The sequence below is a fragment of the Echeneis naucrates genome, chromosome 16, assembly GCF_900963305.1.
Source record: "Echeneis naucrates chromosome 16, fEcheNa1.1, whole genome shotgun sequence".
Taxonomy (NCBI): domain Eukaryota; kingdom Metazoa; phylum Chordata; class Actinopteri; order Carangiformes; family Echeneidae; genus Echeneis; species Echeneis naucrates.
The window spans coordinates 5,712,941-5,734,643 of record NC_042526.1 but is presented as its reverse complement, the minus strand read 5'-3'; the positions used below and the strand labels follow the sequence as shown (position 1 = coordinate 5,734,643).

Below are 21,703 nucleotides of genomic sequence, written 5' to 3'. Positions count from 1 at the left end.
CAACACATAAATGCAATTGAAAGCCTTGCTGACTTTACCTTGACAACTGACAGCATTCCTTCGTTATTGTCTGGGTTTGTTTGAATCTCGAAGCTCTGCGTCGGATCTCCGTTTATTATAGAATAAATAGCCCTCCATGCCTCCGTGGCCGGATCATCTCTGTCGTCTACTGTCAGATTGACCACCACGCCCGTTGAGCCTTCGTTCACAGACGCCTCGAACTGTTAGGTAGTTAGGATGAGGAGAAAGATGAAATAGCATCAGTGAGAAAATACCAGAATCTAGAGACTTTAACAGAATAAATTAGAATATGCCTGGACAAACAGGATGGCATAGCTGAAGGCTGTCTGTAAGGAGCTGATTTATGTGATTATAAAGGTGCATCCACATTGAATATGAAGTGAATTTACGAGGCAGGGCTATTTCAGGGATCTTCCCTCCCTTTAGCAAATATAAAAACTACAAATACTGCAAGCAAGCCAAGCTGATATGGATGTAAACAATACAGCATTAAAACTATTTTTCATTTTTGCAAATGTTGGAATTTGGAAGGAAATATATAGTTTGTTTGCTGTGCATCAAAGATGCCTGCATCTGTAAAATATTCAAATCTCACTTTGAAGAAAGTGAAATAATTCTCCGTACAGTTGTTAGGGAGCAAACGTATAGATACATCCAGTCTTTGTAAACAAACTTTCAACTTCTCAACCTTAAGCTTTTACTCATCTGAAAGCTGGTAATAAATGTGCACAAAACCAAGTTAATGTTTTTCATGAAAAGAAAATGCATATCTAGTGTTTCCATCACATAGTTGGATCCCCATAGTTCATACTGTTAAAATGAAAAATCCTACAAAGTGCCTTCCAGAAAGACACAGCTGCTCACTGTGTTATCTTGACTGAAACATGGAGAAGTGAATCTAGGTTCCCACGAAATGACCCCCCACCCTAAAACTCAAAGCAGGTTATGAAACTTATGAGTGACTACCTCCTTTACTGCCATCATTTCAGAAATAAATTCATGCCTCATGTCTTATTCTTGAAATGCAAAACCGTGCAAAACGGCAGGGTCCCATTTAAACGTGTGGTGTGACAGCTTTGGCATCAGATACAGTAGAGCAGAAATTGAAATAGTCAGGCTGATGCGGCCACGCGAACGACTTCATCAACATCTTATATTTCCATTCCTATCATCTCTGTACAAGTTAAATGAAAGATCACGCCACCCGCCTGGCTGCAGATTTGTCGTGCTTTGTGTTCATATCATGCCGCAGTGCACCATCCAGACAACAATATCATTTCCTGAGGAACCCATTGTATTCAGTGAGCTGATGTCGTGCGTCACCGCAATGAACACAAGTGATGTAACTGGCTGGCAGTGGATTTATCACCCACCACACTCTCTGATCTATACTGTCCTTCACACAGCTCTTTTGCAGTTTGTGTTGGTGCATATACCAAAGTATAGCTGCTGGACATGGAGAATTTTATAGTCTTTTTATGCAAGGCCCAAGGCTTTGGACTTGATGTTTGCTTGCAGGATTAAAATACGGTTGTACGAAAGTGTTTTTGCCTTTGTGAAAGAGAGAAGCTACAGTGTTGAATAGAGAAGACAAAACAAAACACACACACACACACAAACTAAAGACCAAACATAAAAAGAAATTTATTCATTGCAACATCACATATTCTATCTAATTCAAGAAAAAAAAATGTCCACATTAATTCACTGGACAGTGAAAATTTGATGCAAGGACAAACAACACACATCAGAATAAACACGTTTTATTCTCATCCTCACAGTGCATTTCATCTATTCTTCAGCGTCAATCACTCCCCATCTCCCTGTTAATTATTGTCAGCAGACCTCAGGCTGATTCCCGTCCATGCCTTCTGCCATCAAGGCTGACACTAAAGCCTTAACTGTGGACGGGAATATCTTTGCAGGAGCTCTAGCAGACCAAAGCAATTTAGGAAGCGTGTGTGTATGTGTGTTTGCATCCAGACCATTACGGTGTCAGAGCTTACAGTGTAATCTTTCCCCACACAGAACACTGTTTAAGGATAGTGGCGGTCCGGCCTAGATTACTGCATCTCCTGTCAGCCCACGGTATTGTCGTTTCACAGATTACCCTTGTACCGCCTCACACTGCCTAGCTCCATGCATTTATCTGAAGGGAGACAAACATTGATGACTTCTCTTCCCTTTCTTTTCTTCCTTTTGTTATTCATCAAAAGCTTGTATAAAAAGAAACACTTTGAACCATTCGCAGTCATTTGGGGGCACAGAGGATGTAAACGCTGGGAGACCAGAAAAAAAAAAAAAGGTTGCCATGTTTGTACCTAAACAGGCATCGTTGGCCTGCAGCAGTGGTACTAAAGCTTTCCGTGGAAATTAAGAGGCTGTTGGGATCATAAAAGAGTGAAGTGTGGGATTCAATGGAATTTTAAAATCAGACAGCATTAGTTTCAGCAAAGAACCTTGAAGCCATGAGGCCATTTAAAAAATATATTACCTAGAGGCAGGGGGTAAGGTGAGCCAAAAAAAACAAAAAAACAACTTTGATTAATAACTTATTATCCGAGTATCTAAACAAAAAGTGAGACGGAAGAGCAGATACACACCGACATACACAGGCACCGGAAAGGCCTCTCCTGACATCGTTCTTTTAACTTCAATGTTAAACAAGAAGGGTTAGGGCACTCAACTTCTTCAAGAACACACAAAACATTTTGTCTTACAAATTGTAAAGTTCATCTTAATGTGTTATTTATAAACAAAACAAAAGAAACAAACAAAACAGAAAAAAAAAGCATTGTTGACTGCCAAATGCTTTTCTGTTGTGAACACACAGGCTGCTCACATGGCCAAAGTTGCACTACCCAACCAAATTTTATTTTTTCCCCCCACCCAATTCACAATTTAACCTCTGCACACATACTGCTTATTGCTCATACACGCGACGGATGTGATCAGAAACAAATGTTATTCGTTGCCATTGCTCATTACTCTCCTCTGGACTTAAGACTGCAGATAAGACTCACTCAAATATGACATCTGCAAGCTCCCTCTCTCTCTCTCTCTCAATCCTTCACACACACACTCAAATAAAGTACAGTCACACAGACAAGAGCCAGGCAGATTGGGTTTAATCATGTGGGGCAGTCATGCGGTCGGAGAGAATGCCGTATACTGTGTGATGTGGCTACCGGGCCCCTGCCCTGCAGCTGATAAGGCCCCAATTCCACCTGGAGCAGAAAGCGACCAGTCACCTGAAAGACTAGAAGGAAATGACTAACTACAAGGCAGAGCTTATGGCCTGAAATGACTTAAACGCATTGAGAGACAGAGAGAGAGAATGGAGAAAAGAGAGATAGGAAAAGATGGAAGAATTCTAGTTATCCATGGGCAGGGCCAAGAGCCAATCAAGGACAAACACACACACACACACAAATACATGATGAAATAATGCACACAACATACATCCCGAAATACACTCACATGCGGCGAGGGGGGTCGCTGTACGGATGGATGAATGAATGGTTGGAGTTGCAGGTGTAGCCATAAATCAAAAGAGGCCCTATACTTCAGATGTTTAACATTCCAAGGAGTGAATTCACAGCATGGCATTGATTTTCTGTTTCCCATCTTCTTCTATGCCTCACTTTTCAATAATCTGTCTCATAAATCTTCAGAATAATGTCATGCTGCCAAAGGCGACTTGGTGTCGGTCCTGTGAGGCACAACAACTTAAAGAGAGAAGCTAAATAAATGGATAATATCAAATTTTACTTGACAGCCTCCACACTATATTCTGTTTTTTCAACTCTTGGCCTGTGACTGTGATCCCAGCTGTTTTTTTTTTTTTTTCTTTATAGCGTTTAACTTGTCGTCTGCGTATTTTTCAATCTCTCCTCACTTTTAATAAGTTGTCTTTGCACTAAAAGGGAGAGCACGTACTTTATAGTCACATCCTGTAAATTACAACATAACCACTCGAATGTACTTTTTCTGCACTTTAAATGTATTTACTTGAAGTGAAGTGAAGTCATGTCTGCATTAATTTATGTCAAAGTAGCATTATTGTTATGAGGCAGTGCGGTGCAGAGTGGCACTTAAACTACATTACTGAACAAGAACATTGAAACATTTACTAAAAATCGAGGCGGGCCTGACAATCATTGTCATGGATTAGAAAAAAAAAATCATCTACTAGTCAATGATTTTTGATATCATGCAGTTGAAATGAGTAGAAACTAAAATCTGTCTGGAAAAACATGGTAAGAACTTCCTAAATCTAAAACTGTATGACATGACCAGAAGTTGGAGGGAAATAACTGAGATTATAATAAATGACCAGGTGCTGGTGGCTCAATGTGTTCATTCATGAACAGTTCTTAATTAGGACCGTACATTTTCACGGATTAAAGATTAGTTTTATTAAGAAGCAAAAAAACAAAACAAAACAAAACAATACTAAAAGCTCTCTGAATGAAGGAAAAGTCTAAAAAAAACTCAACAACTTCAGAGTGAAATTGTTTGACAACTTTACGACAGATTAGCATGAAATCTCGTTCACAACCTCGTGATCCCCAAACGAAGGGTGAAGGATGATGACGGAGTACAGCTCCGATTTGACCTGCAGAGAAGCATTCGTTTGTGTTAGAATAACTGATGTATTCATTTTACTTAATTTTTTTTTACTAAAGAACTTAAAACGGTAAGCATCTGCAAAGTGAAGCAAAGCAGCTGAATTATTTTTGAAAACACAATGTATCGCCGTACACGCCCTCCACCGTGACACCGTCAGCAGCCTTCTGCGTGGCTCTCGTCAGACAGATGTGGGTGCAAGGCGAGCCTGAAATCCTGGCAAAGAGCCTGAGACAGAGATACGAGGCCTTCGAAGAATATACACATCTGTCAGCTTTACCGAGTAACACTAAATGTGCTCTGGCTCATTAGCACTACTGTGGAAATTACCTCTTATTTCTTATACAGGCTTTTAATTTGCCTTTTATTACCAGATGGCATTGTTTGCCTGCTACAAACCAGTGACCCACAGCTTTTTTCCTAGAGTTTGACTTGTGCTACTGTATGCAGAAAGAGAGAGGGGAAAAATGGGTTGTTTTGAGCGGGACACTGGCTGCATGAAATCTGATTCATCAATCAAACTTTTCCGTCTCCCTTTTGCAGCTCGACACAAATACATGACACGCTCACAGTCAAATAAAAATATATACACACACTATATTCTTCGCACACCCACAAACAGAGATGAATGGAGACCACGGGTATTTTATTCCCAGGTGTCTGTCAGCATGTTTTAAGGAATACAGGCGGCAGCTGGGGCCGTGCTGACAGGTAGCAAGACAGACAGTCGAGCAGCTGTTCATATGTGCTAATAGAAAGTATTTTATGACACGTCCCTGCTGCCCCAAAGATTTTGTTTGACATGAAGCACATAGCCACAGCTCATCACGCTAAACCTCAAAAGACAAGGCTGTTTCTGCCTCAGAGAAGGCGTGTGTCCACATCACAGCATGGCTGCGCTGCAAGAGCGCTTTTGAAGTTTGTCGTCCGCTGTGTGTTGGCCACTTTTTCAGTGTCTTCCTGAGTAGCTTCATCGCTTTTTTTGAAATCGTCTCTTGGCTCGTCTAAGCTTTCTGCTACATTTCTGATCCTTCCTAGACAGCTCTAAGAAAGCTGAGAGAGAATAAATCCTTTAGCACTTTGCAAAGAGAGAAAAAAAAAAAGAAAAAAGCAAAACCAGGGACAAATGTTGGGGGGGGAACATTTGAGGAAACATCTCAGAAAATGTTTGCGAGTCTCGCTCTGAAATTCAGAATGATGGAGACATACACAAATTTTTGTATTCCTCTGCACCTTTGTAATAAAATACCGGGGTAGATGTCACAGAGTTGAAAGTCACATTTAGAAAAAGGATTCCCTGTGAGTTAAACATGAATCGTGTACACTTTCAAGCAGGCACTTGTCTTTTCTTTATCTGCTTTCAAAAGCAGCTTAACTCTCAGCAGAATGGCAGACAGACGCAAATCCGCAAAAAGGCGCCATTTTCATTGTGCCAGCGTGAATCTGAAAAGAAACCAAGTGTACATGATCATTCATCTTCCCACTCACTCCTATACACTCTGTGTAGAGGATTGGCAATTTGCCGCTCTGTCTCACCCCCCACCTTGCTTTTTACCCTTCCCCCGTCATCAGTGTTGCATACAGTAAGTGTGCCTGCGGAGTTAATGAGCTTACCTGAAATACTAAATTTCAACAGCTTCAGCTCAGCTTTACAAAGAAAGATTTTCTATGACATGAAGCGAATCGGCTGTTTTACCTTTGCAGAACATGCCAACCGTCGTACTTGTCAGCACAGGGTGAGTTTAAAAAAAATAAAATAAAAAACAGAAGCAAAAAAACAAAACAGAAAATAATCTTTCAGCAGTGCAGGCACTCAGTGTGTTAAATAACTAAGTGTTTCAAAAGTCCCTCTTCAAGACTCTTGCTCTTCCCCCGAACGCTGACAACCAACAGTCTGACAGGCAACACTTACTTTGCCATAGTTCAGTGGCCTCTGACGAGTTTACACTGTTCATGTCAAAACTGTACGTTCACCATCACGCGGCGGCCTCATGAATATATCTATGATGATATGTGATTCATCACCTCCAATGCTTAACATTGTTGAAAATTTTAACTTTCACAAATATGATTTGGAAAACCTCAAAGTGTCCAACACTAGACAAATTCATATATTATATATTCTTTTAAGAGTTTCGCCCGTGTCCGAAATGCACATTAATTCATCTTTTGTCACACTCTGGAAATGCTTTGCACTTATTCCTCCTACTTTTAGCATATTTCAGTCTGTACTGGACCCACGAATTTGACATAGCCTCAAAACTCTAAGTCTCCTGATTTTGACTCGATGTGTTTAGGGAATCCCATATAACTGCAACATCTTCTGCCCCAAAGTGTTTTTCACACCAGCAGGTGGAACAGCAGGCCTTATATAACAGAATAAATGCTTGGATAGCTGCCATGTGCGTGTCTGTCTGGTTCAGTGCCTCTTCTTTTTTAGCTTTTTGGTTTTAAAATGATGACTTATGTTTTAAAAAGGCCTCAGGTTATGATTGCATAAAATTAACTCCTTTGTCATTTGGTGTTACGTTATTTCGGGCTTGTGCACAACAGTAGGGTAACAGGTTTGCCATTGATTTCCTGTGCTTTTTCACTGCAGATGTATATTTTTGTCACTGTAGGAAAAAAGTAACCAGTAATATTAACGGTGTCTCTGCTTGACGCAGTAAGCCATGACTGTGACAGCAAGGCAGCATGCAGCCCACCAGGATGTGATACCAAGGCAGCTGAATGAAATTCAGTCATCCTTCTTTTCATTATTTACACCTATGCTCTTCCTGCTCTGACATGTCTCCCCCTTGAAGACATTTCTGCTGAAACTTTCTTTTGCTTTCTTATTTGTCTTTCCCATCATTATGCAACAAGACGGTAAATTTCTGTGGTGACCTGAATGAATTATATATGAATTATATAGTTATTGCCTCACTGTTCATTTTGCAGTCGCTGGATAAGGGAGGAAGAACGTTTGCTCTCTGATGTGCGTTTGGTTTTTCTTTCTTTGCCTTTTCTCTTCGGTTTTGAATGACCCCTGTGGTCTCTGTCACTGCCGCCTGCTGTGATGATCAGGAGACAGGCATGTGATTTGTGGTAATGCTTTTCCTCAGCAGCTAGCGGGGAGCTTCGCCATGTTGGTGAGGTGGCAAATCTTCCCTGTAGGAATCATCATTACAGTGATAAAGACATGATCCCGAGCTGACCTCTCTTCTACCAACAATGCCCCCCGGTGTATCTTCTAAGCAGCCCTTTTGGATGGATGAGGGCTTTAATACAGTCAATTTTTTTTCGCAAATTGGAAAAATATGATTGTACACTGGAGATAACGTACCCTCTTCTCTGCTTTTCACACCACTGATCTATGATGGGATAGATATGTAGTTTACATTGACCCTTAATGTAAGGGTTTTGTTTTTGTTTTGTTTTTTTTTTCAATGCGAAAGTCAATGAAGCAGAGGCATTTCTTTTTCCACAACACGAGTTAAACACTGGAAAAGTTCGATTTTTTTTTTTTTCCAGTTGTTTTCAGTAAGGGGTCCCACATTTGCAATTTCCCCACTGCGGGTGGAGTAAAGGAATTTGAGTTGGATATAAAATGGTAAAATGGTAGGGCTCAGTAAATGACGCCTGAAAACATATCCGTGACAGGAAACCAGTTCTTTTGAGGAAATAATAAACAGTGAAGCCGGCCACCTCAAAAAAGCTCATTGTGAGTTTGCATTGAAACGCACACAGCTGGCCTTAAGATCTCCAAGACATTAATATTCCTCTGAGCAAACATTACATTTGATGGACAAAATGGTTTCCCATTTCAAGTGGTCTCCCACAATTCATTCCAGCATCTCTTCGGTTTTCATTCAAAGGAGCGGGTTGACAATAGGCGTCACACTCTTTGCATTGGAATAGAATTACCTTGTAATATCATGGTTTACTTGCTTTAAGCAGCATTGTCGCTTGACATGTGCTGATAAAGATGACTGGAATCAGTATATAGGGACGCAGCACATTATGAATAAGCAAATAAGTGAGCGAATCTAGAATGATGGATGTGAGATGAAATGACTGGATATTTGGGCGAACGTGACTGATTTTATTAATTTGCTACCTTTGTCTTGAGAGCTGAAGTAAGAAAGACAGAGGGAGAGACTGGAAAGAGACTGAAGAGACAGAGAGGAGGATGATGAGATGTAGTGAGGGGCCATGGGTTGGACTGGCCAGGACTGAACCGTTATCATACATGCTCAGAAAGCCCCAACATGACTGATATTTAATGATTTAGCACATCTTACTCCAACCTGATCCAAATGTGCTCATATGTTTGTATTCTCTGCATCTGCGCACGTGAAATTGTCCTTTCTGGACCTGCCTCCGACCTGACCCACAGTCCTGCTCCATCACTTCCTCTTTGTGACGACAATTTCTGGCCGACTACGCCGCTGTATGACCCAGGCTAAACACAGCGTGGATTCCTGAGTTAGTGAAGCAATCATGCAAGGCCCGGACTAATCTGTGACACCCGAGAGCCATCCCCGAAGACAGACCAGCACTGACAGGGCCCTGCTGCCCTGCGCCTGGCGCTACACCCATCACACCTAACGTCTTTATCAGCGGGACAGATGGATTTCAGGCATATTCTTCTAGTCATCGCAGAGGAGAGAGGTAAGGAAAAGGAGAGGAGAGGGAGTGCAGACAGGACCACGAAATTGGGTGTGGAAAAAAAAAATAATACAGACAGCCTGGTTGTCAGGAAGTTTGAGTGACAGGAGTGATAAGGTCCATCATGGTCTTGTTATGAGGAGCAGGGGGGAAACAGGTCCAGTCAGTCATGGCATAGAATTAGAAGAGCCAGAGAGAGAAGACAGGAAAAGGAGAGAAACGATTGAGGAAAGAATGAAGGCAGAGGTGGGGATAGTGACAGACAAGGAAGGATGAAATAAGAGAGAAGCTAAGAATCATGAAGGACAAAAGGTGGTCCGTGAGGGCGCAGGGAATAGTATGTCAGTGTCTCCTCAGATACCAGAGTCGTGTAGAATATGAGCAAGAGAGCATAAGATTAATTCACCGAAAACTAAGAGCAAACATACACAGAGATAATGTAACTCCAGCTGAGACAGAGATAAAAAATTCATCAGGAGAAATATCCATTTTTGTTATGGGAGCATACGAAACTGGAATTTTCAGACACCAGATCTACCAAGGGGATCCATATCGTTTCTCTTTCTTGTTTCTTCTTCCTAAAATAAACAGGATAAGACCCTCGCTATGAAAATTAATCAGGTCCCAGCTCAGTCCCCCACAGAAGGCACTTGGGTGGCAAAATTTTCCAGAAAGTAATGAGGTCATCTTAGTCGCAAGGATACCTTAGCTTAAGATTCTTCTTACTTCAAAACTAGAAAAGAGGTAACGCAGAACTGTTCATCCTTGTTCAGCTAATTCAAAAAGCGATCACATTTTTGTGTCACATCAGTGTGTGCTGAAGCGCAAATGACTTCTGAAGCGCTGATGTAAAACCCTACGTACATTTTTTTTTTTGCAAATCATAATATAAATGTCTTTCATTATCTGGTAATAATTATAATCATCAACAAAAACAAAAAAAAAAAAAACTAAACATGGTGTGAGTGAGTGTCAATTTTTGAGTGAGACTGGCAATTTCGGCTCTGTAATTGAATTGGTTCAGTAAATGTGCTGATATTAACAGTTTGCTGTGTCACTCGAGCTCAAATGGACCCCAGCGCTGCAAATTCATCAAGTTTCTCACCAGATTTGCCAACTTTTATGGCACCGCTAGAAAAATTGTTCATTGTTGGCTTTGTAGACAGACGATTTCCGGTGGAAAACGGAAGCACATTGAGTTGTCAAATCAGCACGCCAATTGAAGCTTGAATGAGTTTTCTTCAAAAGAAGAAATTGTCAATAACGTCTCCAGCTCCCCAGCCTAACCCTAACCCTTAGATTTAGATCCATATGGCTGATTTGTAGCTGCTGGAGTGTTAAAAACAGTCAGATATAGTTAGGTTGAGCACTTTATTTTACTTAATTTGCTTATAATATCTCTAAAGCTGCATCTCTTTCTTTCTACGTCTGCATTTTTATGTTCCCATAACTACAACTTAGACGCGTAAGCAACACTAAGACACCCAAACAGCTGAAGAGCACGGAGGCTGTTGTCTTTGTGGCTGGTAATTTGTGTCATACCTATTAGGTAGAGACAGCTTATGTTAGCTCAGCCCAGCGGGATGAACACAACACAGACTTTACAGGAGCAGCCGTGACTCAACAGGTGTTCAAATAGCAGAAAACGCAAAGGAACATCTGCTGGGATCACTACAAAGTCTCCATGTTGATGCTTGTCAACTTTGCTCACAACTTGCTTTTTTTGGCCAGAGATGAAATTATATATAACGGATAACTCTAAAATGTTGGATCGTGGAAACCGACAGATGTTTTAAACTGCTCACAGTAATTAGTCAGCTCTATATGTTCCGGTATATAAAAGCTAAAAACCCGTCTGGTATCTGTGCTCAGAGGCCAAAGAGAGGACTGATGTTCTCCACTCGGTAGCGTACCATGGAAGTTGAGAGTGCATTTCATGGCAACGCTGGCTCTTCAGTTTTAAGCAACGTGTCCTGTGTGAATGTCAACATTCAATCATGGTCGCTTTCCTGGCGTGAGATCTGGTCATAAACTGGAAGCTTATAAAGCTTACATGATTTCTCTAGGAGGGGGGGGGGGGCGTCTTCAAAAAAAAAAAAAAAATGCAAGTTGAGGTTCTTTTAAAGAAAATGGATTTGGGAAGTTCCATGAAAAAAAGCCTTGAGTATTTTTGTTAAATAATTTATTTGGCGAAAGCTTGAGAGCTGCCTCTGACACAGACCAAGGGGGCCGATACAGATTCCCAACACATTCACAATACGTGATGGCGGTCATCTCAGAGGTCATAGATGATTCATTGGTAGGTTGGAATTGGTCAGGGAGAGTGGGGGTTGGAGGATTTATACTCGGAGCTTAACACCTTCATACACTTGTTTTTTAAAAGCTCCATATCTCCACACCGTTAAACGGATCCCTGCCTGCTGAGAAATGAGAACATTTACTGGGACACGGACAGGGTGCACTCTGCATAGCCCTGCCGAGCCCTCTGAGCTGTAACATTTCACATCTGAGCTGCGCTCCTTACAAGCTCCCCGTGACACCCCAATGCATCATGGGAGGGCTGCAGGGGGAGGTTTGGTTGGGGCAAAGCATGATGTGTCTCAAAATCTGACAACAGCTGTGGGCATTTCCATTAAAAACCACAGAACTCAGTGTTACAAGTGCACCTTAAGGTACCAGGAATGGAGTTTTTATTTCTTTCTTTATTTATTTACTTTACAAGACCTCTCGTTTTTTTTTTTCCCCCTCCAGAGGTGAGACGGAGGGATGAAGCGGGGAAAAGAAAACAGCCATAGTGGCAGCTTTTGACAAATTCATCATGAGCTGACACAAATGGGCAGTAGGCACAATTTGTTGTGCGCTATTTTCAGTTGTTTTGTACGTGTACAATTTATTTTGTAGTGTCACTTGCGGGCAACGGTTGAGTCTATTAGCTTTGCGCTAATGCCCCAGGGCACTGCTGACTAAACAAACCATCAATGAAACACAACAGATCTACTCCCACTCCTGCTTCCCTTATCTCGCTTCTGCACCCAGATCGCCCAGCTATGATGATGTGTTTCCACATGTCACGTATGTTCTTAGCACACATATGCACACCCTGTGATTAGTGATGGGGTATTTACTGCCAAGGCTCAGAGGCATCTGCTGAATGTGACAGGCGACTGCACTAAACATCGCACAGTTAGTCATTTCTTTTTTACTTATGCATTTATTCATTTATTTTTTTGGTTCCTTTACACCCGACACTCTGCGGTTTGTTTTCGGTGGCAGTTTGTTTCACACTATCATTGTGCCAGAGTTCATAATAGATTTTAGCAGGTTATTTCACATCATTACTATTGACAGTAGTAGTGCAAGTATAACTGAAAGTGAGGATTCAGTCTACAAACAGTGAAAGCGCGTACTGTCACTTGTGTCGTGGGGCTCTGAAGTTCTTATGTTTGTTCTTCTGCAGCATTTCCAGTGCCACACAGGGGCAGCTAAGGAAATTTGCAAGAAAATGCACAAGGCCCGAATCCCAAGTAAAATATCATCTTGTCCCTCATATTTATTAACAGCCCGTTCTGCATTTGTCTGCAAAGTCAATGACGCAGAGAAAAGCATGCTGATAATAGAAGGTATAGTGGGGCCTTTTTGCTCTCTTTCCTCACGTTTACTTTTTAATCACTGCATGTGATCTCAGATTTAGCTATGGCAGATAAGGACAAAAATGTTTTATTTAAAAACATTAAAGGCCACCGCTGCCACATGTTTTTGAGCTGGTGAAAGCGCGTGCAGATGAAATGTGGGGACAGGCGGCGCAAGATGCAGGTGACTTGTGTTCAGTAAAGGTTGTTTTTGTGATTGTGAAGCGCCGTTTTCTGAGGATCTGAATATTAAGACCTTCTGTAAAACGGTTCCAAGAGATAAAAGGCTATACTTGGCAAAAAATATTGGTTGGTTGTTGGCGTGTGGGTAAGTTTCCTTCAGTGACAAAGTGCTATTTTCCACTGTCTGTTTTTCTCTCTCTAATCTACATTTCCAAACTACGGAGTAACGTGCATGCATCAGACATCCTGCACTAAGACTATCATTTCTAAGTCATTAGGTCAGGCTTAACAACAAAGTGTCGACCTGTGCATGTAAGCTACTATTTCGTTGAAGGTCGCCATGAAGACGTGAAGGATGCACTGATGTGTGTGTGCGTGTGAGAGAGAGAGTGAGACAGAAATAGGAGAGCTTGTTTAGGTTCAGATAGTTGGGTTTCATATCAGCTCAGGTGGGATGTTGCTATCACAAAACCCACACCTGAGCGTCAAAGCGTAATAGAGTAAAGTGCAAATAAGTTCCCAAAAACATTAACCCCTAAGGTCTTTAATTGAAATAGGTTTTTAATCGAGGACATATTTTCATAGGGTGGTGGTATTTTTCTGTGAAAGAACAAGTCAAAAGGCAGAAATGTCTTAATTTTGTAAAGAAGAGCCCTGCCAATTTTCTGATGTGCTCTAATAAAGTGCCACTTTCTTCACCCAGAATACTAACTAGACGTGCCTTTTTATATTAAAACCATTGTAGAAGCCCAGAGTTCAGGCTGTTTCCTCTCTGATGGGGTTTGATTGTGAAACAGCTGTAGAAGTACTGAGAAAGAATGGCTGTAGTGTAAGACTGAAGGGGAGAAAGGCAAAGTAGCAGTAGTTCTAACTATGATGTCACAGAAGATGATATTACTGCAGGATAAATGAACTTTAATCTGAATTTGGTATGTGAGCTGTTATTCTAATCAAATCATTCCGCGCCATCGTGTTTTCCCGAAGTCTCTGTCTCTCCCAGCTCCTCTCCTCTCTCTCCCTGTCCTCATCCTGCAGGTGGTGACTCATCGCCATCCCATGTTCCTGCAACGCCCGCTGCTCCCTTATCCTCGTGAGTTCCGTACCACAGCATCATCTCCATGAACTTCCTGCCGCATCACGTTCCTGCCTACACCTGTTTGAATATCCCCCTCTCCTGCTCTCCCACTCTCAACCCAACTGGTCGAGGCAGATGGCCACCCCCCCTCCCCGAACCCGGTTCTGCCTCTTAAAGGAAGTGTTTCCTTGCCACTGTCGCCAAGTGCTTGCTCATCGGGGGATCTGCTGGGTCTCTTTAAATAATTTTATAAGGAGTTTGGTCTATATGTAAAGTGTCTTGATGTAACTTTGTTATAATTTGCCACTATACAAATAAATCTGATTTGATTTGATTTGTAATGTTTTATCTGTCTTTCATTGCACCTGGATATTATTTGAATACTGACTGTTGTTTGAGAATTTACAGTACTTATTGGTGTGGTCTTTTGTTTGATGAGTCTAATTTCCCTTTTAACTGCCTTATCAAGGTTCAGAAACTATTAGTCCTAATGGTGATAATGTCATATTATCTACCATGTCTTTTATAAAAGAGCCTGGAAAAAAAAAGAAGAAGAAAAAGTCTTCACAGGGCTCAATAAGCCTGTCTGGTAGACCTTGGTTTTAACTTGCTATTGACAAGTTTCTCCATTACTGATGTGTCATAAGTCTTTGAAAAAATGCATTGTGTAACCACAACCCTGACCTTTGGCGTCCGTTGAGGGATAAATAAACACAGTTTTCCTGGGAGATAAAAAAAAACAAAAAACCAAAGAACAAAAAACAGACAGAGCTAAGAAGCATCAGAGGGGGAAAAAAGGTTGGTCTCTTACCAGAGGATGTGTGAACTCTGGGGCATGGTCGTTCTTGTCTGTGATGGTTATGGTCGCAGTGGCTGTGCCTGTCAGGCCCACCTCACTCCCTGCCATGTCCTTAGCAACAATCTCCAACTCGTATGTGGTGGTTGGCAGCGTCTGAAGAGCAAATACACAGCAATACAGTCAAAAAAACAAAACCAAAAAAAAAAAAAAAAAAAAAAAGAGTCAGATGAGTAAAACAGAGTAGAAAACAGCCTTATGTGCAAAGCATAAAAAAAATTAAAGCAGTGGAAAACATAATGCACATTAAGTAGGACTTCCAAATATATTCATAGTCAGAGAGAAAGAGTCTATCTGCGAAGTGAATCATGTAAAATAAAAAATATATACATATCATTATTGGATGATGAGCAGCTTAAGTGATAAACTAAAACCAAGAGCTAACACTTACCATTATGTTTTAGATTAAGGCTCGTGAATAAAGCTTGAAAGTTCTAATAAGAGTCCACAACAAGCCAATCATCCAACTATTGACTATGCAGCACAAGGCTAAAACTTTAAATATGTGCTTTCACACTCACACAACAGCGTTAAAAGCTCTAGCAGACACTCACCACCTCTCGAGGGAAAGGCCAGGGATCCATATTTAGAAATCCATACATGTAAAAACAGATATGGTGTGTCTTCCTAAAGCAATGCCATACAAGTTCAAAGTGTGAGCACGTGATGCAAAGTTTCCACTCATCCGTTTTAAAGATTCCCTACGGCTCCGAGCGGGATTTTCGACACATCTTCCATAATGCTTTGGGGCATCAAAGATCAAGACAAACTATTTTTTCTCAACATAATCTGTAGAAGTATTGCAATCATTCAGGGGCCTGGGAGATTTTCCAAACAGTGGCCTCTTCTGTGCTTTCAGAGCATCCACACTCCACAAATATAATTAGCTGGCTCAATAAATGGAGCTAAAAAGAAGGATTTGGGAAATAACAAAACCTTAACCCATGTTACCTCACGCATAGAACACATAGTAAATCTAATCATTCAACAATTGTACGCGAGAGGCTCTCCCAAAGCTTGAGTGTACGGCTCCGAATTAGATACCTAATCTATTGATTGGTTTTCCAGCATCAGCAATTTATGTAGGACTCGCAAAAATATACCTCATACATGCAGTGAGAGGATAGCGTTCCTAATGAGCATAGAAGCAATAATAATTTGTTGCCGTAACTCACGCCTAATACTAATGGCGACTCCTGTACATAAATAAGAAAGGGGATGGGCTGGCAAAGCCAACATTTATTTACTGGCTGCAGTGTTTTCCCCCTGCCGGGGGTGGTAACTGTCACATGCTTAATAAACTTCATCCATCTGTCTCGCTGAAAATGCTGCCGCAGCTCTCTCCTGCATTGTGGTTTCACCTCTGAGTGTGTGTCGACTTGTCTCATCGACCCCTGTTAGGCGCCTGATGAGACGGGCACATTTAGGAAGCGTAATGCACACTTGCACACAGAATAAAACGTGATAGTTAGTATTTGAGGTGAGGAAAATAAACCAACTAAATGCGAAAATATGATCATACACAGCAAGTTCATCTTTCTTCCTCACTTCTGTCGTTTGTTTTTGCTTCATAAAATGAAGGACCTTGTTTAACATACTACATAAAGTGCCAGTGGGAGCATTTATGGGCTAACTGATGGCTACTGAAGTACCACTTCACATTGAAGGTACCGCTCAGTGTCCAACAGTGTCGTTTGTTATGTTATGTCATGTCTTTCTTACAGCTTCATTCAGCTCCATTTAAGGAGGTGGCAAAAATGTGGTAGTGTATTATTTTTGTAATTACATGTTTGTCTTTATTTTTGTCTCCAGTCGGGGTTGAGTCTTTTTTTTTTTTTTGGCACTCGCTCCATTTCCTCTTTATTGTTGATGATACGTTTTACTGACAAAGAATGGTGGTGATCCAGTGTCACCTAATTGTCCACACTAAATGTCTACTGTAGTCTCTGTGTTTTTTGTGTTCTTCATGCGCTTGCTGTCATCATAGATAATGCTCCATTGAATTTCATGTGCGGCAGGCAGAAAGGTGATCAGACAATCAATGTTCAGACATTTTGAGAGCCATTTCAATTAGAGCACCAGTAAGAAGTTGGCGTAAAAGAGCATTCAGGGAAATTACCCATTCACTTCAGGAGCAACATGCTGTAGTTAGGTTCAACATTTTGTGTGTAATAAATACTTTTTCAAAAGTACTATGTACTATAAATAATAAAACATAAAAATTTTTTTAGCACCTTTCGACTATTATATACTTCCATACATTTCTGCTTGTATCAAAAAAATTCCCATGCAAGTCAAATTAACTCAGAACAGGAAACAATTTGAATATAATGAGTGACAGGGGTGTCCCGCACGACCAGATCCTGCTCAATCAAACAGCATGCAGGCAGATGGTGCTCCATGGACCTGTGAGTTTATTAAATGCATGCGCACAATCACACATGAATGCACGCACATGTTCACTCTACAACACACATACACAAACATACACTCTTGCCCTCCAGCTGGAGAAGAGCGGGGCTCTGGGATACCTGCAGTCTCAGCGGTGTCTAAACACATCGAGCGTGGACTCCTCTGGTGACTGACAACGTCTTAATGAGTACTTCCTGAGTCTCAACTCAATTATAAACTCCCTGGCAGCACGAGGGCCACGTTCACTGTAAGGCAGAGTTACAGCAACAGTGGATTTTCCGCCCAGGTTTCTCCTGGTCCCGTGTACGCTGAGACACTTTCGTGAGTCAAACTTTCCAATTGTAACTCAATTGTGTTTGCAGTGTTGTGAAGTTTCTTTTTTTTTTTTTATTTTACTTTTGTGAGCAGCAGTTTAGTTGCATGTTCAGCAGATAAAAATGACATGCTGAGGTTTCAATGTATTTTCCACGTTCGCCGCCTGGGTTTAGTGAGTTGGTGATGATGCTTGTCATCAATTCACAAAATGCACAGACGCAGCTGCTGGGACTAGCATCAGTTTTGCGGGTATTTAAGATAAAGAATCTCAGAAATGATCTTGATCTTTGGCGTACTCTTGACCCATTAGAAAAAAAAAACAAACAGAGTAGAAGTCACTGTACCCGCTTGAAGAATAGCTCTGCTTTCTATATAATGCACAGGATATTTTTCTTTGGGATGAAAACAGGGAAAGAAGGCCACAAGTGATCCTCCTGAGTGACTGTGTTTGTGAGAGGTGACACGAAACCGAACAAAGTTCTGATGAAGTTGAGCAAACCAAGAGTGTGACAGGCATCTGATCCGAGAATGACGTTTCAGGATGTCATATTCTCACTTGAGAGGATTTCATCCAAGCCCCTCGGAGAGGTTGATCCTTGGCACAAAGCAAAGAGAGAGGGAGCGGGAAGAGGATGAGAGTAAGGAGGAATGGAGAGGGAAGAGGGGAAAGTGAGACAGAGCAGCCTGACGTCTGAGACACCACATTAACTCTCTGAATAGGCGCGATATTATAATCAAATTGCCAGAGGGTTCTTTGTTCTCTTCTGGCACTTCTCTAGTACTTGCTCTTAGCACCAAACCACTGGCTATTGTACCGACCTCTTCAAATGCTTTGTGAAATAATGATGGCCCCCTTCCCCCCAAAAAAAAAAAAAAAAAAACGCCCAGAGACAATCCACTGGTGGCAGTATTTCTACAAGCAGAGCATCACCCCTTTTACCATTAGCTCTTCATCTGCTTCTCTCACCTTTTTCCAGAAGGAGAGCCGTGCTTTTCCTTCATTACTTTACTTTTTCCTTGTCCTTGAAAAGGAAGTGTCTTTATGTGACAAATAAACTATATTCAAAGAGCTAAAAGGCAGTTATGTGGCCAAGGTTGCTTTTGCAATTTTTTTATTTTTATTTTTTTTTTTTGCTCTTTTGTTTGAGGATATTCTGTATATGTATAAAAATAAATTAAATGAATAAGACACATACTAAAGATCGTCTCTTCGGGTGTCGCCATTCATCAATGTCAAAGCCCGTTTGCATTTGCATTTGCATCCTTGTGAAGTGCGGGAACTGATGCACTAAAATTTATGAGGACTTGAAAAGTTGAACTGATATCTCTTCTCTGTCTGTCGGCCCGAACGAGTGAAACTGTGAAGATGCACCCAGCAGTGCTTTGAACCGCTTTAGTATTCTACTAAACTTACAATGATCATGCTGACGTTAGGAAATTCTCTCTGGACTGTTGGACTCTCTCTCCCACTGCTGTTTTAGACCAACCTATCGGGATGGCTAAAAGCGCCCTGATTGACATCAAACATGCCGTGAGTATTATATCAAACAGGTGTATCGCTGTCTTTGACCTGAAATATACCCGTCGCTTTTTTCCCCAAAAGCTCCCAACTTTTGGTGAGGCGTCCTGCTGGACAGCTCAATAACATTCCCGTGCACTTTTCCTTCAGACGAACTCGCACCCGCCTCGTGTTGGGCTGCGGGTGACACCGTCAAAGACAGACACACGTGACACTCAGTGATCGTCTTCTTTTTTATTATCATCATCGTTTCAGCTCCCCAGCTTGCCGTAGCTGCACTTCACCTCACAGGTGGCTGGCAGACTCCTGCACTCCACCTCTATGGGCATATGGTTAATCACTTTGACAATACTTATTTACAGAAGGATGGCAGCCACGTGAGGCTCTTATCTGGGCCTCACATGGATCTACGCAGGTGATCTAAGGTGATCTCTAAGCTAGAGAAATATGGGGTTGGCAGCGGGAGGGTGACACTTTGTTACTTCCTTCTGAATGACTTGACCAAAAAGATATTGATACTATCTACACCAAGAAGAAGAAGAAAAAAAGTGACTCCACAGAGTCTTTGAACTGAACTCAAAGTAAAATTACATGGGATATTAATGATAGAGCATGAATCATTTTTTAGTCTTACACATGTAGAGCAGGTGGCGCATGATGTAAAAGGTTGTCGATGGTAAAATGCCCAAAGGTGCCTGTCCTCACCTGACGTTAAAAGATCACCTAGAGAGAGGTTTAAGTTTTTAATGAGGTTGATGGATGATTTTTCACATCCTCTCACCTGTAATCTGCCATTTTTTTTTAGATGGATTTTAAAGGCACTGCCTTTTGTTCTGAGCTCGGCGTTGAACATCAGAATAGCAGACGCCTCAGAAATGTCCCGCCAAACTGATTACACGCCTGCTGACTGAGAAGCAGCATTTTACTTTAAGAAAAGTCCAATATGAAGTGAGACTGTCAATAAATTATTAAATCCCCTGTTGAGATGTTTTGCAATTGGAATGTGTGAAAAAAAAACCACCCTGGTGTGCAGCATATAGATTTTGTGACTGCATCATTTACTGCGGAGGGTTTACTTGACAATTCGCATGCTATTATCTTCAGTTCAGAGCTCCATCACTTAAAACTAACTTCACTGCATACGAATGAGAGAACAGTTAATTGACCAGAAGAACGAGACCTGCACTCTGCACTGCACAAAACAGATGAAGAAACATTAATCTTAACTGGAAGACATCACGAGACCCTTCAAATAGCAAATTAATGTTTTATAGCACAGCGCTGATGTGTTCTGAAGAACACTGAAACGCAAGGTAAGATGTTTTTTTTCTTCTAAATACACCGTTGATGTATGTTCAACAGACAAACATGTTGGACATATATTGGACCTTTGCATGAAGGAAAGAGACAATCTAAAAAAAACAAACCAAAAAACAAAACATTAATTTGGTCCTCTGATTAATAATTAGCTCCAGGATAACCACGATTGCCATATTAATAGCAGAGAAAAGTTGAAGGAATTGGAAATCTGCAAAGTAAAGGATAGCTGGGACTTTGTTTTGTACGAAACAAATCCATCCAACTGATCACAATCAGTGATCAAACAGTTCCTACCAAACCTCCGGGTGTTGGCATCCAACCTCACCCCAAAGCCCCGCTGCTGAATCTGTATAGATTAGAGCTGACATCAGATTTGAAATGCACATTTCCTTTGGGGGAATGCAACCTCTGGCATTTATATCCATTTATGGTTTTAATTCCAACTCACTTACAGCACGGAGACATGGACCGACCAACAACCTCAGAGGATTCTGTCTGAATTCTCATTATTCATTAAACCATTATTTCATGTATTTGTCAGTTCATTTTTGAACACACAGACGTAAACTAAATCTCAGACAACATGCTGCATTGACCAAATAAGTGAAGGGGAGTTTTGGTGGGATCATCATATGAAAGGTGAGCAAACAAATTTGGGTGATTCATTCAGGGACACACATTCAAGTAATCTGATTGTGAAAAGTTGAATCAACCGTTGTTCATAGACAAACATGACACGTGTTGTTGCTGCTGGAGGCACCAGGTACAAAGACAACATGCAAAGCTACTCCCAAGTGAGCTTTTTTTTTTTTTTTTTTTTTTTAAATCAGAACTCAGGAGTCGAGACAGAATTCAGTATTAGCCTTTTTCTCATGGTTAGCATTGTTTTATTATTATGAGACACCGGGATTACCACCGCCACCAACCAGGAAACTTTTACCCACTATCACCCCTTCTGCTTTGAAAATGATCTGTGACTTATGTTCACAAAAATAGGACTGATAGATAACCTGAAAACATAATGCCTCCGGCAACAACTTCTGCCAGCAATGCAGCAATACGACTATGACATGGATTTATTAAAGGTTTCCATC

At 41.2% G+C, this 21,703-nt stretch overlaps 1 protein-coding gene across 1 annotated transcript in view; it reads right to left on the bottom strand.

The window, feature by feature from the left end:
• The window catches only part of cdh13 (cadherin 13, H-cadherin (heart)), a 268,654-nt gene that overhangs the window by 50,280 nt on the left and 196,671 nt on the right, over positions 1-21,703 (bottom strand). The window contains exons 9-10 of the mRNA XM_029523215.1: positions 14,999-15,139; positions 39-221 (exon numbers count right to left, since the gene is read on the bottom strand). Of these exons, the coding sequence (XP_029379075.1) occupies positions 39-221; positions 14,999-15,139 (324 nt within the window). The remainder of the gene's footprint in view (positions 1-38; positions 222-14,998; positions 15,140-21,703) is intronic.